The 22522-nt window shown below is 42.9% G+C and overlaps 1 protein-coding gene across 2 annotated transcripts in view; it reads left to right on the top strand.

Annotated features, from left to right (window-relative positions):
- The window catches only part of LOC114796584 (titin, tandem duplicate 2), a 101983-nt gene extending 87899 nt beyond the window's left edge, over positions 1-14084 (top strand). The window contains exons 124-140 of one of the 2 annotated variants that reach the window (XM_028990869.1): positions 78-380; positions 467-748; positions 836-1429; positions 1522-1809; positions 1912-2211; positions 2305-2607; positions 2696-2998; positions 3091-3675; positions 3772-4074; positions 4162-4461; positions 4563-5138; positions 5241-5546; positions 5633-6226; positions 6317-11757; positions 11851-12004; positions 12368-12649; positions 12784-12925. In XM_028990869.1, coding sequence (XP_028846702.1) covers positions 78-380; positions 467-748; positions 836-1429; positions 1522-1809; positions 1912-2211; positions 2305-2607; positions 2696-2998; positions 3091-3675; positions 3772-4074; positions 4162-4461; positions 4563-5138; positions 5241-5546; positions 5633-6226; positions 6317-11757; positions 11851-12004; positions 12368-12648 — 10913 coding nt within the window. In that variant the 3' untranslated portion in view covers position 12649; positions 12784-12925. Of the gene's footprint in view, positions 1-77; positions 381-466; positions 749-835; positions 1430-1521; positions 1810-1911; positions 2212-2304; positions 2608-2695; positions 2999-3090; positions 3676-3771; positions 4075-4161; positions 4462-4562; positions 5139-5240; positions 5547-5632; positions 6227-6316; positions 11758-11850; positions 12005-12367; positions 12650-12783 lie in introns of both variants that reach the window. The other variant, XM_028990868.1, reaches the window with a different exon arrangement.
- The last annotated feature ends 8438 nt before the right edge of the window (positions 14085-22522 follow it).

Genomic DNA, 22522 nt, shown 5'->3' on the forward strand with positions numbered 1-22522 from the left:
TTGTTTATTATTCTGACAAATGTTATACCAAAAATAATGATACGACCAGCAATGTAACTTCCTGTGCCACTTTTCAGGCACTCCTGCTCCTCCTTCAATGCCACGTGTGACAGACACATCTAAGGACAGTGTTAGTCTGGCTTGGAGTGCACCAGTGGAAGATGGCGGTGCTGATGTCATTGGATATGTTGTTGAGATGCAGGAGTTAGGAGCAGAGGAATGGAAGAGAGCTCATGAAAAGACCTTGAGAGGAACAGATCACATGGTGACCGGCCTGAGTGCTGGTAAAAAGTACTTGTTCCGAGTAGCTGCTGTTAACATCAACGGAACTGGTGAATTCAGTGATCCTTGCTTGGAAACAGAGCCTGCCGAAAGAATTGGTGAGTTGAAATAAATTATTCATTATTTTCTCATTTTCTGTTATTAACCACATTGGGTAATTTAAAACAATCTGTTTTTTTTTCAGAAATTCCTGACGTTGAGCTTCCGGAAGACCTAACAAAGACTATATGCTTGAGGGCTGGAGGTTCACTTCGACTTAGCGTAGCAGTTACTGGCAGACCAAGTCCAGTTGTTAACTGGTGCAAGCCCGGTGTTGATCTTCAGAATCGTGGCTTTATTGAAATGACTAAAAATACTAGCACTCTATTAATTGATAAAGTGCATCGCTATGATGCTGGTAAATATACAATCACTGCTGAGAATTCTGCTGGCAAGAAAGAAGCTGCAATTCTTGTTAAAATTTATGGTGAGATATATCCACTAACCAATTCAATATCTTAAATTCAAATGTCAAAGCACATTAATAATCATATTTCATGATTTATCTTTTCAGATACTCCTGGTCCACCAGGTCCAATCAAATTAAAGGAACTGACATCTACATATGCAGTTATAACATGGGATGCTCCAGCTGTGGATGGTGGTGCCCCTGTTAACAACTACCTTATTGAAAGAAGAGAAATATCTATGAGAGCCTATAAAACAGTTACATCTAAATGTAGCAAAACTTCATGCAAAATTGATAATCTAGAAGAAGGAATGATGTACTACTTCAGGGTTCTACCAGAAAACATTTATGGTGTTGGAGAAGCCAGTGAAACCGGTGATGCCGTACTTGTTTGTGAAGTACCATTACCACCGCGTAAACTTGATGTAACTGACATTACTAAGTCTACTGTAACTATTGGATGGGAGAAACCTGACCATGATGGAGGCAGCAGACTTACTGCATACATAGTTGAAGCGTGCAAATTTGGAACAGATAAGTGGCTCAAGGTGTCCACTTTGAAAACAACAGATTTAGAGTTCAAGATTGTTTCACTGAATGAAAATGAGCAGTATCTCTTCAGAATTCGTGCTGTGAATAGCAGGGGAGCCAGTGAACCCAAGGAACTTGTAACACCTGTAACAGTACAAGAACAACGAGGTATTTTGACATTGTGCGATAATCTGTCATTTCGTCTGTATACGATGAATGAGCATTTTACTTACTTTATGACATTTCAATCTGTTTTACAGTTATACCGCAAATTGATCTATCAAGTATACCCCAGAAAACAGTTAGTGTCTTGGCTGGCAAAGCCCTTGAGCTGGAGCTACCAATAATCGGAAGACCTCCTCCTAAGTGTGCTTGGTACTTTAATGACGACAAGATGAAGATTCATGACCGTGTCAAGGTTCAGAGTACTGGCCAATTCTCCAAGCTTACTGTGCTTGACACTTCAATTGATGACACAGGAGATTACACTCTTGAAGTCAAAAATGTGAATGGAGAGGCCAGAGAATTAATCAAAGTCATTATTCTTGGTACGACTTCTTTCCTCTGCAAAGAAAAAAAAGTTTGGAAATATTCCTAAAGAAATACCTAAATGCCTAATGACAATTTTTAACGATTATCTTCTTGTTTAGACAAACCTGATGAACCTAAGGGACCCATCCGCATAGATGAGATCCATGCAACTTCCGTTACAATCAGTTGGGACCCCCCTCAGAGAGATGGCGGTGCTCCTGTCAGTGGCTATGTTGTTGAACAGCGTGACGCACATCGCCCTGGATGGCTACCTGTATCTGACTCTGTCAGCAGACCAACCTTCAAGTTTGCAAAGTTGACAGAGGGAAATGAATATGTTTTCCGTGTTGCAGCAATCAATCGTTATGGCACTGGATCTTACTTACAGTCAGAAATTGCAGAATGCAAGAGTGCTACATGTAAGAAACGTTATATTTCATTAATTTAATTTCATTATATATGTATGTTTGCCATACATAATGGTCAATCTAACCTACATCCTACTGTTTCAGCAATACCTGGTCCTCCTGGCAGACCAACAGTGTTTGACGTGTCACGTGATGGAATGACAATCGCCTGGCACCCACCAGATGAAGATGGTGGCTCTGAGGTGACAGGTTACATTATTGAACGCAAGGAAGTCAGATCAGATAGATGGGTGCGTGCTAACAAGAACCCAGTGACAATGACAAGATACAGGTCTACAGGACTCATTGAAGGTCTTGAATATGAGCACAGGGTAACAGCCATTAACGCCAAAGGAATTGGCAAACCCAGCCTTCTTTCTATGCCAGCTGTGGCAACCGACCCTGTTGGTAAGCCCACCAATGACAGTAACAACATAATCTATTTCATCACAGCAATGGTAACATAACATAAAATAACTTAACATGTCTTCAACAGATGCACCTGGCTCCCCTCAGAACCCAAGAGTTGTTGAAACAACTAAGTCCTCAGTGTCACTAGCCTGGAATCCACCAGATGAGGAGGGTGGCTCTAAAGTTACAGGTTACCTCATTGAAATGCAAAAGGCTGGTTCTGTGACATGGATAAAATGCAACACAACGCCCTCACTAATTTGTCAGTACACGCTGACTCAGATGCCACAAGGAGAAGAATTTAAGTTTCGTGTAATGGCATGCAATGCTGGTGGACCTGGTGAGCCAGCAGAAGTCCCAGGAACAATCACTATTTCAGAAATGCAGGGTATGGTCATTTCTTCCCAGAAACTGTATGAAACGAAGTCTTACTGTTTTGATTATGAAAATGCATTGGACTTTTTTTCTTTGTTTTCCCAGAACCTCCTGATCATGACCTTGAGGCCAAGTATAAGGAACTTTTTGTTGTGAGACAAGGAGGAGTGATCAAGCTTTCTGTACCCATTAAGGGTAAACCTAGTCCTACATGCAAATGGACAAAGGATGGAGCTGAAATTTCAAACAGGGCTATGATGGCTTCAAATGAAGATGTGACTGAGCTTGTCATCAAGGATGCTGAAAGGACAGACTCTGGTGTTTATGGACTTCTTCTGCAGAACAAGTGTGGCAAAAAGGTGGTGAACATAAAAGTTAAAGTAATTGGTCGTCCAAATCCACCCGCTGGGCCTCTTCGGTTTGATGAAATGCAAGCACGCTCTGTCAGGGTAAGCTGGCAGCCACCTTCGGACAATGGTGGCTCAGAAATTCTGGGTTATATCGTGGAAAGGCGTGAGCTTCCTATGACAGCCTGGTACACAGTCGACTCAAGAGTGGTTGACACCTCCTTGGTGGTTAAAGGACTAAAAGAGGGTGCAGAGTATCATTTCAAGGTGACCGCAGAGAACCAGTTTGGTATCAGCGGATCACTAAAATCTGAAGAACCTGCCATTCCAAAGACTCCTATTTGTAAGTGTTTGCTTAATACAGTCTTGCATACTATTAAGTATTCACAGTGTATCAGTTACATCATTTTCACAAACTATTTTAATTTGCCTTTCACAGGTGTACCAGAACCTTCAAGTAATCCACCTGAGATCATGGATGTCACTAAAAGTTCAGTTGCCTTGGCTTGGTCGAAGCCGAAAGATGATGGCGGCTCACCCATAACTGGATACTTTGTTGAGTATAAAGAGGTGTCATCTGACAAGTGGGTACGCCATGAAACAAAGATAGCCTCAACTATGTACACTCTCACTGGACTCACTCCTGATGCTGAATATCAGTTCAGAGTGATTGTTCAGAATGATATTGGACTAAGTGAGCCAGGATCTGCTTCCGATGCAGTTACATGCAAAGATCCATTTGGTAAGTTAATAATCTATTTCATAAAAAAAAAAAAAAAACATGAATTAACATTAATATATACTGTTTTGAATCATTTTCTTTCCACAGATAAGCCAAGCCAACCAGGTGAGATTGATATAGTCATGGTTACCAAGGATTACATCACCATTCGCTGGGAGATCCCTGAATGTGATGGTGGAAAAGAAATCCTTGGATACTGGGTTGAATATAGAAAGTCTGGAGAAAGCACCTGGAAAAAGAGCAACAAACAGCGTATGAAGGACAGGCAGTTCACCATGCCTGGTCTTTCAGAGGCAACTGAATATGAGTTCAGAGTGTTTGCTGAAAATGAAACAGGAATCAGCAGGCCTCGCAGGACAGCAACAGGCATTAAGACTAAACTTGGTGGTAAGTTCTCTTAAAGACATTTAACTCCTTCTTTAATAGGATATTACTTAAGTTTTTTACAGAATTTTAAAATAAATTGCTTTCTATTTTCTTTTTAACAGCTGGAACAAAACCAAGCCTAAGGAAAGAAATGGATGAGGTCTCAGCGAAGCTTGGACAAACAGTAACTCTTAAGTGCCAGATTATTGGAAAACCTCTGCCTGAAATCAAGTGGTACAGGTTTGGAAAGGAAATTGTAGAGGGACGGAAATATCAGATGAGTTCTGATGGACGAAATCATGCACTTACTGTGGTTGCTGATCAGCAAGAAGATGAAGGTCTGTACACATGCAAAGCTGTAAATGAAGCTGGTGAAGCTGAAACAAGTGGCACCCTTGTTTTAGAAGCAGCGCCACAGTTCCATCCTGACTTCCCATTGAAGGAGAAATACTATGCAGGCTGTGGTACAACTTTGCGAATTCATGCAGTTTACATTGGTCGACCTCAGCCAAAGATTATGTGGCTTCATGGAGCTTCACAATTGCAACCCTCTGAAAATATAATTATTGAGAACACTGAACATTACACACATCTGGTCCTCAAGAATGTTCAGCGCAGTGTGAATGGAGGAAAATACAGAATTCGTATCAACAATCACTTTGGCAGTGCTGATGCTGCATTCTATGTTGAAATCTATGGTAATTGTCTTCTCCTTTACCATATCTCCTTACCATGATCTATATTTCATAACTGTATTTCAGGCAGTGAGGTTTTTAACATATATTTTCCTTACACCACAGATAAACCTGCTATTCCAGAGGGTCCTATTGTACTTGATGCTTTATTGAAGAACTCTGTGATCATTAGCTGGAAACCACCCAAGGATGATGGAAGTTCAATGATCACAAATTATATAGTGGAGAGTCGTGAGGACAAGGAAGGCGATGAGTGGCAACTTGTCTCTTCCTCAATTTCAGGAACATCTTGTCGCATTCCAAATCTTACTGAAAATGCTGGTTACTACTTCCGTGTTTCTGCTCAAAATCGATATGGCAATAGTCAGCCACTTGAAACTGCTACACCAATTCTTATTAAGAGTCAGCTGGGTAAGTTGCATCTGAGAACGTAATGTTGTATATGAAAAGAAAACAGCAGTTCTGTAAATATTTAGATGATCATTTTGTTTTTTCAGATAAACCAGGAGTTCCACTTAATATAGCTGTTGCTGGAGTTACCAAAGATTCCTGTGTTGTATCTTGGAGGCCACCTCTGAGTGATGGAGGATCCAAAATCAAGAGTTATCATCTGGAGAAACGAGACAAGAAGAAGGGTGACTGGGTTGCTGTAACAACTGATGAAATCCATCAGACAGTTTATTCCGTTAAGGGACTGACTGAAGGTGTAGCATATGATTTCCGTGTAAAATGTGAAAATCTTGGAGGAGAAAGTGAATGGAGTGAAGTATCTCCATCTGTTATCCCAAAGACTGATGTTGATGTTCGTGCTCCCGCTTTCAAAGAAGAGCTAAGGAACATGAGTGTCAAATACAAAAGCAATGCCACATTTGTTTGCAAGATTACAGGACAGCCTAAACCTGTAATTAAATGGTTCAAACGCGGCAAAGAAATCTTTGCTGATGGAACAAAAATGAAAATACAAGAGTTCAAGGGTGGCTACCACCAACTTGTAATCAGTGCTGTGGATGAAGATGATTCAACTGCTTATCAGATCAGAGCAACAAACCAAGGTGGATCAATTTGCGCCACTGTATCCCTTGATGTTGAGGGTAAGTGTTTAAAAACCAAGTGTTTGAATTCCATTTTGATTTTTAATCTTAGTACTGAGCTAATACCTGCAATGTTTTTTGTCTTTACAGTTCCCGCAATGCTTCATCTACCCAAAAATCTGAAAGACAAGGAAGCAATTCCTGCCCTTCGAGGAGAAGTGGTGACTATTAAGATTCCATTCAGTGGCAAGCCAGATCCAGTCATCACATGGCAAAAGGGTCAAGATCTTCTTGACAGTAATGGCCACTATCAAGTCATAGTTACAAGGTCATTTACAGCACTTGTCTTCTCAAATGGAGTTGAAAGGAATGATGCTGGATTTTACATAGTCTGTGCCAAAAACAGATTTGGCATTGACCAGCAAACAGTCGAACTTGATGTTGCAGACGTACCTGATCCACCTCGTGGAATCAAAGCCAGCGATGTTTCAAGAGATTCAGTGTCTCTGGATTGGTGTGCCCCTGCCAATGATGGGGGCAGTAGAGTTACAAACTACATTGTTGAGAAGTGTGCCACCACATCTGAAAGATGGATTCGTGTTGCCCAGACACGAGACACGCGCTACACAGTCACCAACCTGTTCGGCAGAACAAGCTATCAGTTCCGTGTCATTGCTGAAAGCAAATTTGGGCAAAGTGCTCCTTCTGAATCAAGTGGACCTGTTGTAACAAAGGAAGACAAATCAAGAGTTCTTAACTATGATGAAGAAGTTGATGACACCAGAGCTGTTTCCTCAGGCAAAGCTCCACACTCCGATGCTAAGAATGTGCACACTAAGTATATGATTGCAGAAGAGCTTGGACGAGGACAGTTCGGTATTGTGCACCGCTGTGTTGAGATCAGCTCTGAAAAAACATACATGGCTAAATTTGTCAAAGTTAAAGGTGCAGATCAAGCCTTAGTGAAGAAAGAAATAGCAACACTCAACATGGCTCGGCATAAAAACTTCTTATGTCTCCATCAATCATTTGACAGTCCTGAGGAATTAGTAATGATATATGACTTCATTTCTGGCGTTGATATATTTGAACGCCTTAATACAGCAAACTTTGAGCTCACAGAAAGAGAAATTGTCAATTACATTCAACAGATATGTGAAGCTCTTGTGTTTTTGCACAGTAATAGTTATGGCCACCTGGATATCAGGCCTGAGAACATTGTATATACTACCAGAACAAGCAACAAAATTAAGATCATTGAGCTGGGACAATCTAGACACCTGACACCTGGGGACCAAACAAAGATTCAGTTCACTACAGCAGAGTATGCAGCACCAGAAATACACCAAAATGAAATGGTCAGCACCGTTACAGACATGTGGTCTGTTGGTGTCCTTGTGTATGTGCTCATCAGTGGACTCAATCCTTTCACTGCTGAAACTAACCAGCAAATGATTGAGAACATCTCAAATGCTGAGTACAGCTTTGATGACGAGTCTTTCAAAGAAGTCAATATTGAAGCATTAGATTTTGTAGATAGACTTCTTACCAAAGAGCGTAAACATCGTATGACTGCTGCTGAAGCCTTGAGACATCCTTGGATGGCAAAGAATACGGAAGAACTGAGCAACAAATTGATGAAGACTACAAGACACAAGAGATACTATCAGGCCATGGTCAAGAAAGAATGGAACACGGTTGTCTCAGCAGCTCGTGTTGCCAGTGGTGGTGCCATTAGAAACCAGAGAGGCGTAACTGTAGCTAAAGTTAAAATTGCACCATTTGAACATGGACCTCTTGCTGGACTGATTAACCATAGTGTTGTTGAAGAAGGTGGAGACACCAAATTTATTTGCAACATTGAGAATTATGACAGCACTACAGAAGTAACATGGTACTGTGGAGTGAGGCAGCTGGAGGAGGGCACCAGATACGAAGTTACGTATGAGGATGGTTTAGCTACCTTGACTATCAAAGAAATTAAACGAACAGATGATGGAACTTACAGATGTAAGGTGGTCAATGAATATGGTGAGGACAGTGCCTATGCCGAGCTCTTTGTCAAAGGAACCAGATCATACCGTGACTTCTATACAGCACGTGTTGTGAAGAAAGTGAAACGTAGGGTGGACACAGCAAGGCTTCTTCAAAGACCACCCGAATTCACCTTGCCTCTCTGCAACAGTACTGCTTACATTGGAGAAGACATTCGCTTTGGCGTCACAATTACAGTGCACCCAGAGCCACGTGTTTTGTGGCTGAAATCTGGACAGAAAATTGTGCCGGGTGATGATGACAGAAAGTACACCTTCACTAGTGACAAGGGCCTGTATCAACTGGTGATTCACAAACTAGATCCTGATGATGATGCAGAATATTCTGTTGTGGCCCGGAACAGATATGGTGAAGACAGCTGTAAGGCTCGTCTGACTGTGATTCCTCGCCCTACTCCTGCTGACAGCACTATAAGGCCTATGTTTAAACGGTTACTCGCAAACATGGAATGTCGGGAAGGCCAAAGTGTACGCTTTGAAGTGAGAGTTTCTGGAATACCAACACTAAAATGGGAGAAAGATGGTACGCCTTTGGCATTTGGGCCACAAATTGAGGTTGTTCATGAAGGCCTGGACTATTTTGTGCTACATGTTAGAGACACTCTTCCTGAAGACTCAGGGACATACAGAGTAATTGCAACAAACTCTGCTGGATCAGCCAGCTGTCAGGCAACTCTTAAGGTGGAACGTGTCACACATGTAAAGAAGGAGTACCAGAGTGAGGCAGATAAGAAAAAAGAAGCAGAGAAACAACAATTGGAAAAGAAAGTAAGGTTATCTCAAATTCTCTCTGGAACTGATGTCACTCCACTCCCACCAGTAGCACAACAGGCAATTAGGGAAGCTGCTACCATGTTTAAACCCGCAGTAACACCCAAGAAAGGAAAATCTGAAGCAGAAGAAGCAAAAGAAAAAGAGGAGAAGAAAAAGAGAGCCGATGAAAAGCGATTGAGGATGCCCTATGTTGTTCCACCACCTCGTGAACATGCTCCTACTGCATTAGATGAAGATATGGAAATTAAACACTTTGTGCCTTTCTCTGACATGAAATGGTACAAAAAACTTCGTGACCAGTATGAATTCCCAGAGCCTTTGGACAAAATTACGCAGAAACGGCCCAAACGTATTCGTCTTTCAAGGTGGGATAAATTTTATGAGGTGCCTTTTCCAAGGATCAAAGAGCAGTACAAGCCAAAATGGCATATTCCAACTGTGTCACAAGATGATCTCGAAACTGTAAGACCAGCAAGACACCGCACGCCATCACCAGAAATGGAAAATTACTACAGACTCAGACGGAGATCTCTTGGAGATCTGTCTGATGAGGAACTGCTCTTGCCTGTTAAAGAATACTTGTCAATGAAACAAACAGAGGAGGAGCGTCTTCGTCTCGAGGAAGAACTTGAACTAGGCTTTTCTGCGTCTCCCCCAAGTTTGAGCCCAGTGCGCTTTGAACTGTCTTCACTGCGCCCTCCATCCCCAAAGAAAATAGTGTATGATGAAGATGGAGAGGAAGTTCCAACATACGACACCTATCGTATTCCTTCAAAGCATGAGGCTGGACCCAGCTTCGTTGATTTGCGTCAGCGTCATGAAAAAGCGACATACAGGCCACCAAGGGAAAAGCAAAGAGTTTATGAGGAAAAAGAGGACCAAGAATTGCTTAGATCAGTTGCAACAGCCCAAAGGATAACCTCCTACAAGAGTCAAATAAAACGCATGGAGTTTGAGGAGAAAACCAAAGTCACAAGAAAGGAGAGGACAGTTGTTTCTACAGTACCTGAAGGAGCTGGATTACAAATTACTCATGTTCCGTCAGGTCCTTCTCCTTCTACATGGTCTGCTAAACCCTTATCAGCCGCAGTCCCCGAGAAGACATATCATCGCCCACCAAGTCCTGTTTCATCAGTTAAGACTTCCTCTGTTACAGAAATATCTACAAAAGTGGACTATATGTCTCGATATGAGGCAAAGAAAAAAGCCCTGAAATCTGACAAGAAGTTTGAAGTTGTCACACAGCAACCTTTCAGTCTTGATCATGCGCCCCGTGTAACCGTTAGAATGCGTTCTCATCGTGTGCCCTGCGGACAGCACACCAAATTCACACTGAATGTCCAGTCCAAACCAGAATCTGACATTACATGGTACCACAATGGACAACAGATTCATGAGAGCAGGAAGCATCGTATGGTTAATATGAGCGGTGTTCTGTCTCTCCAAATTCTTGATTGTCAGCCAGAAGATAGTGGCACATACCGTGTTGTATGCAAAAACACAAAGGGTGAAGCATCCGACTATGCCACTCTTGATGTCTCCGGAGGTGAATATTTAGCCTTTTCATCTCTCCGTAAAGATGAAGAACCTCCTACACCTTTTGTTCCTGAAATGACAAAAACTGACGTTTATGAAGTGTCATCCCTAAAAGCAGCTACTGAAACAGAGCTGAAAGTTACAGAAAGTATAACAAAAACAGAGGAAACACACAAGGTTGTTCATGAAGAGTATACATCTTCCGAAATTAAGATTAAAGCTTTAGAGGAGACCACAGTACAGGTAACTGAACCTGTGAAAATGAAGCCTACCCTTCCAGCAGCGATACTTACCAAACCAGTATCCATTACAGTGTCCGAGGGAGAAACAGCAAGATTTTCATGTGACGTTGATGGTGAACCAGCACCCAGTGTGACTTGGTTCCATGAGGGCCAAATTATTGCAACATCTCATCGCTATCTTGTCACTTCAACAGATTACAAGTCCACTTTTGAGATTTCCTCTGTTGAGCTAACAGATGAAGGCAACTATACAGTACTGGTTGAGAATTCTGAGGGAAAACAGGAGGCCCAGTTTACGTTAACTATTCATAAACCAGCACCTCCACAAAAGGTTGTAGCCTCACCTCCAAGGGTGAAGTCTCCGGAGCCCAGAGTCAAATCCCCAGAGGCAATCAAATCTCCTAGAAGAATAAAGTCCCCTGAGCCAATCAAGTCACCACCACGTGTTAAGTCTCCACCAACAGCAAAATCACCATCCCCATCTGTTCAAGGTAGAAAAGAATCTCTCTCCACATACAGCCCCGTGGAAATAATGGAACAAACTACAAAGAGGGAAATTGCTTATGAAGTTCAATCTTTTGCAGAAATGAAAGCATCTCACACACAAATATCAATGTCAGAGGGTCAGTCTGTCACACTTACAGCAAACATCCCAGGGGCTTCTGACATCAGATGGATTTTAAATGGCGCAGAACTGTCTGATTCTACAGCGTATAGATATGGTGTGTCTGGAAATGACCACACTTTGACCATCAAGAATATTAGTCAGCTTGACCAGGGAATCATCACATGTGAGGCGAAGACAGAGCATGGAACCATAAAATGCCAGTTTGACACATCAGTCAGTGAGAAGTCTTCAAATGCGCCGTCCTTCCTTGTGCAACCAAGATCCCAGAATGTGAATGAAGGACAAAGCGTTACATTCACATGCGAGATATCCGGAGGACCTGCTCCTGAAATTGAGTGGCTAAAGGACAACGTCTCAGTAAGTGTCAAGACATTGAACTGTTGTCCTTTCATTGTGCTGAAAACAGCATTCACTGTAACACATGAACTGTTTTTTTTTACTATGTCTTAGGTACCCATGACATCCAACATAAATCTGAGCCATTCAGAGAATATATGCAAGATGGAGATTCATCAAGCTCATGTGGCAGACAGTGGGAAATACACAATTAGAGCTAGGAACAAATATGGTCAGTGCTCTGCAACTGCCTCTCTAAATGTCCTTGGTAAGTTATGCATACCTTTATGCTGCCCCCTTTTTTATGCATGTTGCTTTTTACTATTAATATACCCTTCATACCACAGATTTGTAAAGCATTGTTTGGTGAGTCCAGTGTCTAGTAATACTGAAAATAACTTGAAAATGAATTTGTGGTATGAAGCGATATCCCGTACAGTTACGTGTGGTTACACATTGGTGGAATGCTTTTAAAATTGAGACGCTGTGTGAATTGTAATGCAGTATCAGTCTGATCATGTTATGTGGAATGGTTTAATGTATGAACCATTGGTGGATGATATTTCTACAAGATAAGGCAAGATATGCGTGTTTAGGCCTTGGCATGACTGTGATGCTTCTACTCTCACAGCTCTGGTTGAAGAACCTGTCAAAATGATTCTTGTGGAGAAAGACTCTGGCCAGGGTTTGCAGGGCAGTTTCTCCGCCACTGAAATGCAAGTCCGGCAGTCTGCTTCATCAATGCAAGAGGCAACCTTCAGAAGCTCCAGCATGTCTGGGATTGAATTTGAAAGCATGTCTGCTAGCATGTCCTCCTTGACCTCTGAAACAGTGGTAGCCATGAGCAGCAGCAGTGTAATTACAAAGTCAAGTCACTCACATGTGGAGTTTTCCTCCACTGAGCATCACTGAGGTGAGGCCGAAAAGCCTTGTTGTTTGTGATGTTTATTGCAGCAAAACTACACTGTAACTCGGATAACAACAAGGCAAAAATATTGCATATTTTTTGATTGGTAATTCTTCTTTTTTTTTCTTATCCTGTTCTAGGAACAGAACCGGTTGCAGCTCTCCCTGAAAAGATAAAAAATGGAAAAGGGAATTGTGTGAGAGTTGCATGTGCGTTGTATAGAGAGCCTGCATGTTTCATCAACCGGTCCCACTCAGAGAGGACACTGCAATAAGGAGAAAAAAAGGTTCCACGCTGAGACCACAGACAATCTCACAATGGTGTGAAAGAGAATGATGCTGGAGCAGACGCCCTCATAATTTCCACTGATAATTCAACGGAAATTGCATTAGTCGATATCAACATCTGGTTGCTGTGAAAACTATATATATATGAGAAATTTAACCCTGTTTCCTTCAGTTCTTTTCTATTTATGGAATGATTTAAAATGCTCTTTACTTGATTAATACCTGGGTTTCTGTTCTTGTAAATATGAACTATTTTTATACCAAACTTGACATTAATTTATGCCACACTAGACTAAAGTCTAAAGTTGTTATAAAATGTGCCATATTGGATAATTATGACTAGGATTTTTGAACCATTTTTCTGTGACATGTACATAATGTATATAGCCGAATTGACCGGTTATGAAAATGTATGCATTGTTATTTATGACAATTTTAACTGAAACTAAAGTAACTACATGTTCAACAGGAGAAAGTTTCTCATGAAACGAATACCCTGACAAAAACTGAAACTAAACGATGTGCCTCAACGAAAAGTTGAAGTCTTAAGATTGCCTCAACAGGTAGAGAGGATTCCCTGTTGAAGTTTTACTGATGAAACAGACAGCATGCACTGTGTAGCAGTGCACGCAATATTTCAGAATATGAAATTGTGAGGAAAGCATAAGACCTTGAGTGCTGTTTGCATTTACCCTCATGTAAGCAGGACAACTAGGCCTTGTGTTCAGACTGACTATGTCATACCACCTTTTTAATGACAAGTTCAAAGGGCAAGCGGCCTGCCCTTTGAACTCATAAAAAGTTATGTACACTCTTTCTGGCAAAGGACCGTTTAAATTGGAATTGAAATCTTTAACATCACCTGGCCAACATTTAATTTAAGTGCTTCTTTGCAGAATTAGTGCTATTCATGGAGGATTGCTTAGTAAATGTGTGTGTTTGTGTTAGCGTGTGTATTAGAATTAGTCTCCCACATGTCAGTTTTCAGGGTAAAAAAGAAAAAAACAAGTGTACCACAGTGATACCACCTGCTGTGCTAAGAAGTTATTGCCCTGCACTTTGACAGAAATTATTTATGCAGCGTTACATATGTATTCAATCTCCATGAGTTTTACGAATTACTGGTTTAATAAAGCATGATTTCAGCACCACAAGAATGATTGATTTCTTCCAACACTGCTTTGAAATAATCATTCAGCAAAGAACATAATACATTGATCTACTATTTTATTTTTTACACAGTACTATTCATATAATTATTATTCACTTCCATTCATATTATAACAACATTGTAATACTACTATTACATGGCATAATCTACTATATTGGGATACATATTAGCATATTGCTATGCATAGATGGACATCAGATTTAATATGTTTCATTTGGCACTGATAAAACCCTGGCAAAACATCAGAAGAAGCTGCCGAGGTTGCACTTCCATCATTAGTGAGTTAGCACTACCCTGGCCAAGGCAGCTCTCGGGATTCAATAAACCACTCCTGGTCTAGAATGAGCAGAATGCGGAGAGCTCTCTGAGGTATGTGATCAGTAGATTCAATCGTTTTGCATATTTAATGTTAAAATATTATTAAAGCTAGCATCAAATTTTACTGGGGTACATGTTTGAAAAAGAAATGTGTGACATTGTGTTGATTTTAAATATGTCCTTATTTGGTCTGTTCTCACAGATTCAAAATGTTGGCTAAACTCAATTTGTTGCTTCAGCTTGCCATTACATGTACATTGATTTGTACAAATCGGGTAGAAAGCCAAGCTGCCTACGGTATGGACATGAATACATGTACAATATTAGTTGAATATATGTACAATATAATGTTTAATGTTTGTTTTAGTATTTTTTTACCATTTATTATGACCATTTATAACAACTTTCTGTTTCCACCCATGCTGCTAGATCAAACAAAAATTGCAGTGTTGGAGCCAAGCATTTTGACATTCTAATCAGTTTAAGTGCAAGCTAAGAACAGTTAATGTCAATGAGGCCATAACATTTGTCTTATGGAAAATGCTGGTTATGCAGTTCTAAGACACATATATTGAACTAACTGACCACTATGATAACAACATGTAAAATCAGGATTTTTGTATGGTTTTGAATCTTTCAAGGAGACTATTTTAAGAGACTATTATTATTATTATTATTTTTTAGGTTTGAAATGCCAATTTATAGCATCCCCTTACAAAACATATTTTGTTCCTCCACCTCCTCCACCATTACCTCCAGTAATACAAAGGCACTTGCTGATGGTAATCTTCATGAACACACCTTCTATCTCATTATTGTTCAGTCACTGTAAAGTTAAATCATAAATTCATTAGGAAATCACCATTCTTTCAGATCAACACCAAGTATCTCACAGCACCTAAAGGTGAAAAGGTAGACATTCCTATAAATGTCTCCAAAAATGGTACATCTTAAAATAATATATATTTATATTAAAGATAGCACCTTCTCTTCATTTAATAAGGGGAGCAGAGGGCAGAAAGGTGAAAAGGTGAGGAAGAAAATTTAATTTAATACAACATAGATTTATGCCATAATTATTAATAGATGCATGTATTGTTGAGTGTTACCTTTCGTACTTTTCATTTTAAAGGGAAAACGAGGACAAATAGGACCACAGGGATATCCAGGTTACCTGGGTGGTTTTGGTGAACCAGGAGAGGAGGTGAACATGATTTCATTGGAATATTTTGATGGTGGACAGTAATTACGTATTATGCTAATCACAATACATTTGAGGCTTCCTTTTATTGTTATTGTAATTTGATCTGGATACTTAGGGGGAAAAGGGTGAAAGAGGCTGGATGGGTTTAGCTGGAGAGGTTGGAAAACCAGGGAGATATGAGGTGAGACACAGACGTAACAGTGAATGTAGCAGCATTAATGTTTTTTCTTAATGCTTCACATGATTTGTCATTTAAGGGGCAAAAGGGGCACATTGGATCCAAGGTGAGTGATCCACTTACAATGTCGGGTTCCAATATCCTTCAGATATGTATTTGAAGGGGTTCAAACGGGGCCGGCTCTATGCTGTGGCAAGAGGTGGTAATGCCCTCCTAAACAAACAACCTGCACACTTAAATCAAACTGTGTGATGCCCAGGGGTTGGGCGCTCACAGCCTGTGCCGAGGCATCTGATTAGGGAGCTCCATAAGAGAGGGTAGCTGCTTAATGCCGTGGCTGCATTAATGTGTACTAGAATACTAGAATACTGATTTCAGTTCTTGCAATTGCCACAAGCATGCAGGGTTTTTTTTGTTGCTGTTGTCCCTTTGTTCCTTTTTTTGGCCCTCGTGCCGTTTCCTTTGCCCTTTAAAATAAATCCCATTTTTCCCGATGTCCTGTGTCATGGTCCACGGAACCAGAAAGTGAGCATGTGTAGAAGGAGACAAGGAACTCCAGTGCGGTGTGACGCAAGGAGGCAGGGGACGGTAGGCGTGATGTACTGAGGGGACAGTTTGTGTGACTCGGTCCTAAGATCCTGGGTGGACAACCACACTCTCAGTCCCACTTGGAAGCGCAGTCGGCGTGGGTGCCGGTGGTTGTGTTGGGTCGACGTCCTGCGGGTGGCGTTGATGAGGGCCGACCGCGCTGTTTTCCAGGCATTTTGGCAGCAACCAATCATCTGACGGGCCCAAGGGACCCATCTACGGGCACCTGGTGGGCAAAGATGGCGTGTTGAAAGCCCTAACAGACTTCAAATGGGCTATGTCTGGTGGCGGAGGAAACCTGCAGGTTATGGGCCAGCTCCGCCCAAAGGAGGAAACCAGGCCAGGTGCGTTGATGGTCTGACGCAAAGCACCGCAGGTATCGTCCCATCTGTTGGTTGGTTCTCTCCACCTGGCCGTTGGTCTGAGGGTGGTAGCCAGAGGAGAGACTGTAGGTGGAACCGATGAGGAAGAAGAAGTCCTTCCACACAGCTGAGACAAACTGGGGTCCCCGATCGGAGACAATGTCCTGGGGGAACCCATGAAGGTGGACGACGTGTTGGAGCACGAGGTCAGCAGTTGTGGCAGAGGACGGTAGGCCTGGCAGGATGACCAAGTTGGATGCCTTGGAGAAGCAGCTCAATATGGTCAGGAGGTCATTCCGTTGGCTTCAGGGAGACCGGTGATGAAGTCGAGGTGGGCCCAGGGACAACAAGGAATTGGATGAGGGTGCAGGGGATCAACAGTAGGAGTGTTGAGAGTCTTGGCCCAGGCACAGACGTCACAGGTGTCCACGTAGGCCTGTACATCCCGCCGTAACAAAGGCCACCAGAACGCCCGGCGAATGAAGGAGAGGGTCCTTTGGCATCCGGGATTGCCCAGAGCACAGAGGAGTGGCCCCAGTGCAGCACATCGGACCAGCAGGTGTTGGGGATGTACAGGCACCCTGGTGGGATGTTGGCTGGGCCAGGGTCAGACGTCTGGGCAGCCCGGACCTTAGTCTCCAGGGACCACCGGGGAGGACGCAAGATGCGATGAGGTGGGAGAATGGGTTCGGGGTCAGAGGATAAGGAATCTGGAGCGTGCTGTTGGGATAGTGTGTCGGCTGCGGATGAGGTTGTAGGCCGAGCGTAGATACAGTTTTGTGAAATACTTGGCCCCCGAGAGGGCGTCGAGGGTAAGAGGGTGTTAGTAAGAGGCAATGGTGTCCGATTTTTTATGGTGATTTTATTGAGGCCACAATTGTCCACGCAGGGTCTTAGACCAACATCCTTCTTGGAAACAAAGAAGAACCCTGCCGCGGACGGTGAGGTCGATGGGCGGATGGTGCCGTTCTGAAGCGCCTCTGCCACAAACTGCTCCATGCCAATTGCTCTGCTTTAGAGAGAGAGTAGATATGTCCTCTGGGTGGCGTGGTTCTGGAGAGCCACCGTATGGTGAGTGATGGGTCCCGAGGAAATGGGTCGACCGTCCACGGAGGTGATGGTGAGTGGAGATGCGAGGGGTTCCATGGGCATGTGATGTGCTCTGATGAATGATTGGTCTATGAAGTTTCCAGCCGCCCCGGAATCCACAAAGGCAGTGGTGGAGACGACGTGCTGATTTAATTCCAGGATGGCTGGGAGGGTGAGTCGTGAGGTCGGCATCGGAAAATTAGGAAGAAGTGGCCCAGTTGATCGTGCCGCTCGGATCAGCTGGGCGCCCTGTTTCCCGGACAAATGGGGCAGATTAAGCGGCTGTGTGTGGGGGAAGCGCAGTATACACCCAAGCCCTCCCGAAAACGCTGCTGTTTCCCCTCATTGGTGAGGGCTGCCCATCCAAGCTGCATGGGTTCCCCCCGATTGTCTGGAGGAGTAACAGTGGTTCGAGGTGGTTAGAATGGGGGTTGAAGGGTCCGATGCACGATTGGAGTGGGAGCCGCAGTTTTTGGGTGCGCCAGCAGGTGGCGATCGATCCAGTTGGATCAATGCTTCATATGTTGCTGGCATCTCCCAGTTGACCATCTCGCCGCGGGACCAGTCCTCCATAGTAAATCATACGGAAGGCGTGGACGTCCAGCGGAGTTTTTGCAGCCAGGGTCCGGAATTGTGCGATGAATTGACTGACGGATGAGGAACCCTGGCCCAGACGAAACAGATGTCTTCCAGTCCGGATGGCAGAATGTGTTTTTTAACTCCTCCACGGCGGGGTACGTCAGCCGCGCGACAGCCCACTCCGCAGCCAGACCAGTTAGCAGTGAAAACGCAATCTGCGATTGGGAACTAGGGTAGGAAAATCAGAGACAGAGTGGTTAGGAGTGCCTCGCGCTCCCCTCGGTCCCATTCCAGCGCTCCGGGGGCACCAGACTGGGTTCAGGAGTCGCAGGAGGGAGAAGACCCTGCGCGTCATGTTCACAGCAAACCTCCTGCAACAGACATTTGATGAGGTTTGACTGGCGCTCTACCCAATCACATCCATGGAATCAGAACATAAGTACGTGTAGGAGGAGACGAGGAACCCCGGTGTGGTGCAAGGAGGCAGGTAAGTTCCCTCCGACTTACTATGCGAACGCTAACCAGCGTAAGACCCAACACCACACGGATGATGTTGTTCGTGTTAAAGTACAATTTAGTTTGGGGCAGGACGAGAGGAAGGAGTTCAGAAGAGAGGATAGTAGAAGGTCAGGAACGGTCTTACTTTGAGAAGGAGTGGAGCCGAGTCTCGTTGACATGTCATGTATCACTCAATGACTGAGCAGCTGGCAGTGGCCATCTTGTTAATTTATAGGAGTCATGTTACATTGTTTCCGTGTTGCTCCCAGTCACATGGATGGAATCATGTGACACAAACATTTAGTTAAGAAAAGAAAATAATAGACTACCTACAAACTGAATATGGTCAAGATTTACTACAGTAGATGAAAATCTCCTGGAAAAGGCAAAAATTAGATGACATGATTCCCCTCTAGTTTGCTCCTTCCCTCTGTGCTCTGTTTTGCGCAGATCCCCACTCACCCTCCCCCACCTAAACATGTAAATAAGCTGGTGTCATGTTTCTTAGTAGGCACGGAAGAGCAAAATGAGTGTGAGGCTTAGAGGAAGCAGCTGTCTGGTGAGATCAGGTTATCAGGTGCAAATTTAAGGAACAGGCTATGATGTTAATAATACATCATGGCTTCACCAGTACCACAGAGGCAGACTTATGCAATGAACAGTCAATGCTTATATACAATGCACAATTCGCAACATGTTCTCTATCTAACCTATGATTACACAGTAAGGCACAGAAGGCTCCTACTTTATTGGTGATAAGGCTCGCTCTTGTTCTGTTCTTCCTCTAAATTGGCAATGGGTGTCAACTTTATTTGACTTAAAAACATCTTGAACGGACTTGCAACCCCTGCTGGAGAAGCGTCTGTATGTGAAACCACTTCCACTTCACCCACGCTTTGTTCGTAGGTTTCAACATCAGTTCCTGGGGTACATGAACATTGATTCGTTCACCACGGCCCCCACCATGGACCCCCAGCAACGTGCTGGCAGTCAAGCTGGTTCTAGAGGAATGGAGTCATTGCCTGGAGGGGGCTGTTCTTCTTGGTCCTCACCAAACACAAAACCTTAGCCTATGGACTATGATCCACCTTCACATGACCTCATTGCACCTGCAGCCCACATCCTCACACCTGTCCGTTGGACCCTTCTGCAAGAAGTCACCGCGGGACACTCGCAGGACCTGCTCCGCCGGATACGCCGCCCGATTGCACCTATGTGCCTGCCACAGTCTGACCTTGCGTGTTGCAATGAATGGTCCGCCAGAGGGTGTCAGTGGTCACGAGGAAGACAACAGACATCATAAGATGGCGGAGACAACAACAAAGCTGGCTCTGGCCTTGTCTTGCCACATCAGTCATGTGGCAAAGCATGTTTAAGGCTGTGTTTGCGATCACTCAAACTGATGTTAAATGTTTAGAATGTTTGTCAGTATGTCTGTGTGTAAAACCGGAATTTTTATTACTCGGTGCAGTAAAAGGGAGACTGTGGTCTACTCCAAAACAACATTTATTTCAACATTTATTTTTTATATAGCCCAAAACCACATACAGTATGTCTCAATGGGTTTTGACAGACCCTACAGTTGACACCCCCCACACTTGACCTTTCTGCACACAAGGAAAAACTAAAAAAAAAACTCTTGGAAAAGAAGAAATGGACAGTGAGCCTGCAAATAGTCAGTGCAGGGTTTGTGATGATTTGCCCAATGTGATGATAAGTCCTACAGTTGTAGAGGTGGGAGAAGTCCAACATGTAGTCCAGTGTCATGGTGTTCATTTATGTGTTCGTCCCTTCACTGGAGTCTGCCAGTAATCTGTGTGCTTGATTCCGTGTCTTGGAGAGAACAAACAGAAGCAGAGGCGGATGGTGGCATTGTACGACTGATATTGAAATATGTGGTTAGAGTGGTATATTTGTGCAACAGTGTCCCGACTTTAACAGAAGGCCATAGAAAACAGATGTGCTTTCAGTTTAGATTTAAACATTGAGACTGTGTCTGAGTCCTGAACACTGACTGGCAAGCCGTTCCTTCTCTATAGGAGAAGAATCTGCTCCCAGCTGTACCTTCTGTACAAACAAATGGCACATACCCAAAAAGACTCAAACTTCCAAACATCTCACCATCTCATCCAGCACTTTTGTCTTCCATTTTCATTCCAAGTCTTCCATCTCACCATCACCATTATTAAATGATCTTTCAACAAATTTAATAGATGCTTCCAATTGCGATCCACTTGTCCTGATGCGTAATATGATCACCGGTCGGCTGTCCTTCACAGGGGGTTCGTCGGGGTCCTCTTTATCTGAATGATGTTGTTGTTGTCTATCTTCTGTGAACTCATGATCCACAAGGCAGCTGTTGTAATCTTGGTTTTTGCTATCTTCGTCATCATCTTTGTCATCATCTCCACATTTTCTATGTGAAATTTGACTGTTGTTGTCGATGTTCCAATCTTTTAAAAAATCGAGTTCAGGAAGGCAGCTACCACGATCTGGGATATCATCTTTTAAGTCAGAACGGTCGACAGTGCTGTCATTGTTGCGTGACTCATTTTTTCCTTTTTGGTCTTTAGAGTTAAATAAGATGTTGCAATCACTTTAGTAATCTGAATGATGTTGTTGTTGTCTATCTTCTGTGAACTCATGATCCACATGGCAGCTGTTGTAATCTTGGTTTTTGCTATCTTTGTCATCATCTCCACATTTTCTATGTGAAATGTGACTGTTGTTGTCGATGTTCCAATCTTTTAAAAAACCGGGTTCAGGAAGGCAGCTACCACTGTCTCGGATTTGCCAATCATCTTTTAAGTCAGAACGGTCGACAGTGCTGTCATTGTTGCATGACTCGTTTTTTCCTTTTTGGTCTAATACCCTGAATTCTTCATGTAAGGGAATGCTACTGTCCATCCTGCGTGATTCCAAGTCTTAACGTAAGAATTGACATTTCTCTTCAGTCCATAAGGCTTCTGTTCTATGGTTATACATATGTTGACTGTGTTGATGTTCATTGCGCTTCCTGTGTCTGTAATGTGGTTAAGTACTGTGGTACTTCCTGTAAGGCAAGCGTCTTCTCTTTTCCTCTTTCCTGGCTGAATGATATGCTTGGCGTGGGTAGTGTCTTCTTTCTTCAGTCCATAAGGGCCTTTCTCTATAATAATTCCTATAAGGTTCTACTCTACAGTTAATTTTGTAAGGATTTTGCCGATATACTACTCTGCGCTCTCTGTATCTTTGGCATGGGCACTCCTGCCTTGAAGGCATTTCTTGGTAGCATATGCTGTCTTCATGTCTGTTGGCAAAATTAGATTCTCTCCACAGGTGGCCATTTAGTGAATGGGTCGAGCTCATTTCACCCCTGTGGAAGTAGGGTTGGTGGTCTCTTCTTTGGTGAAGACAATCTCTTTGGTCATCAGTACTTTTATCATCCGACAGTTCACTTCTGTTTGCCCTGTATGAGTTTTCAGAAGCACTCTTCATTGTTGAATCCATCATTTAATTGAAATTCTTTTAAGATACGATCTCTATAAATAGATAATATCAAATATGATTTTAGTACTAAATAGATTATTTGGCATAAGAATGTTAAAGAACATGAATATGGTCAC

The sequence above is a fragment of the Denticeps clupeoides genome, chromosome 9 (genome assembly GCF_900700375.1).
Source record: "Denticeps clupeoides chromosome 9, fDenClu1.1, whole genome shotgun sequence".
Classification (NCBI taxonomy): Eukaryota; Metazoa; Chordata; class Actinopteri; order Clupeiformes; family Denticipitidae; genus Denticeps; species Denticeps clupeoides.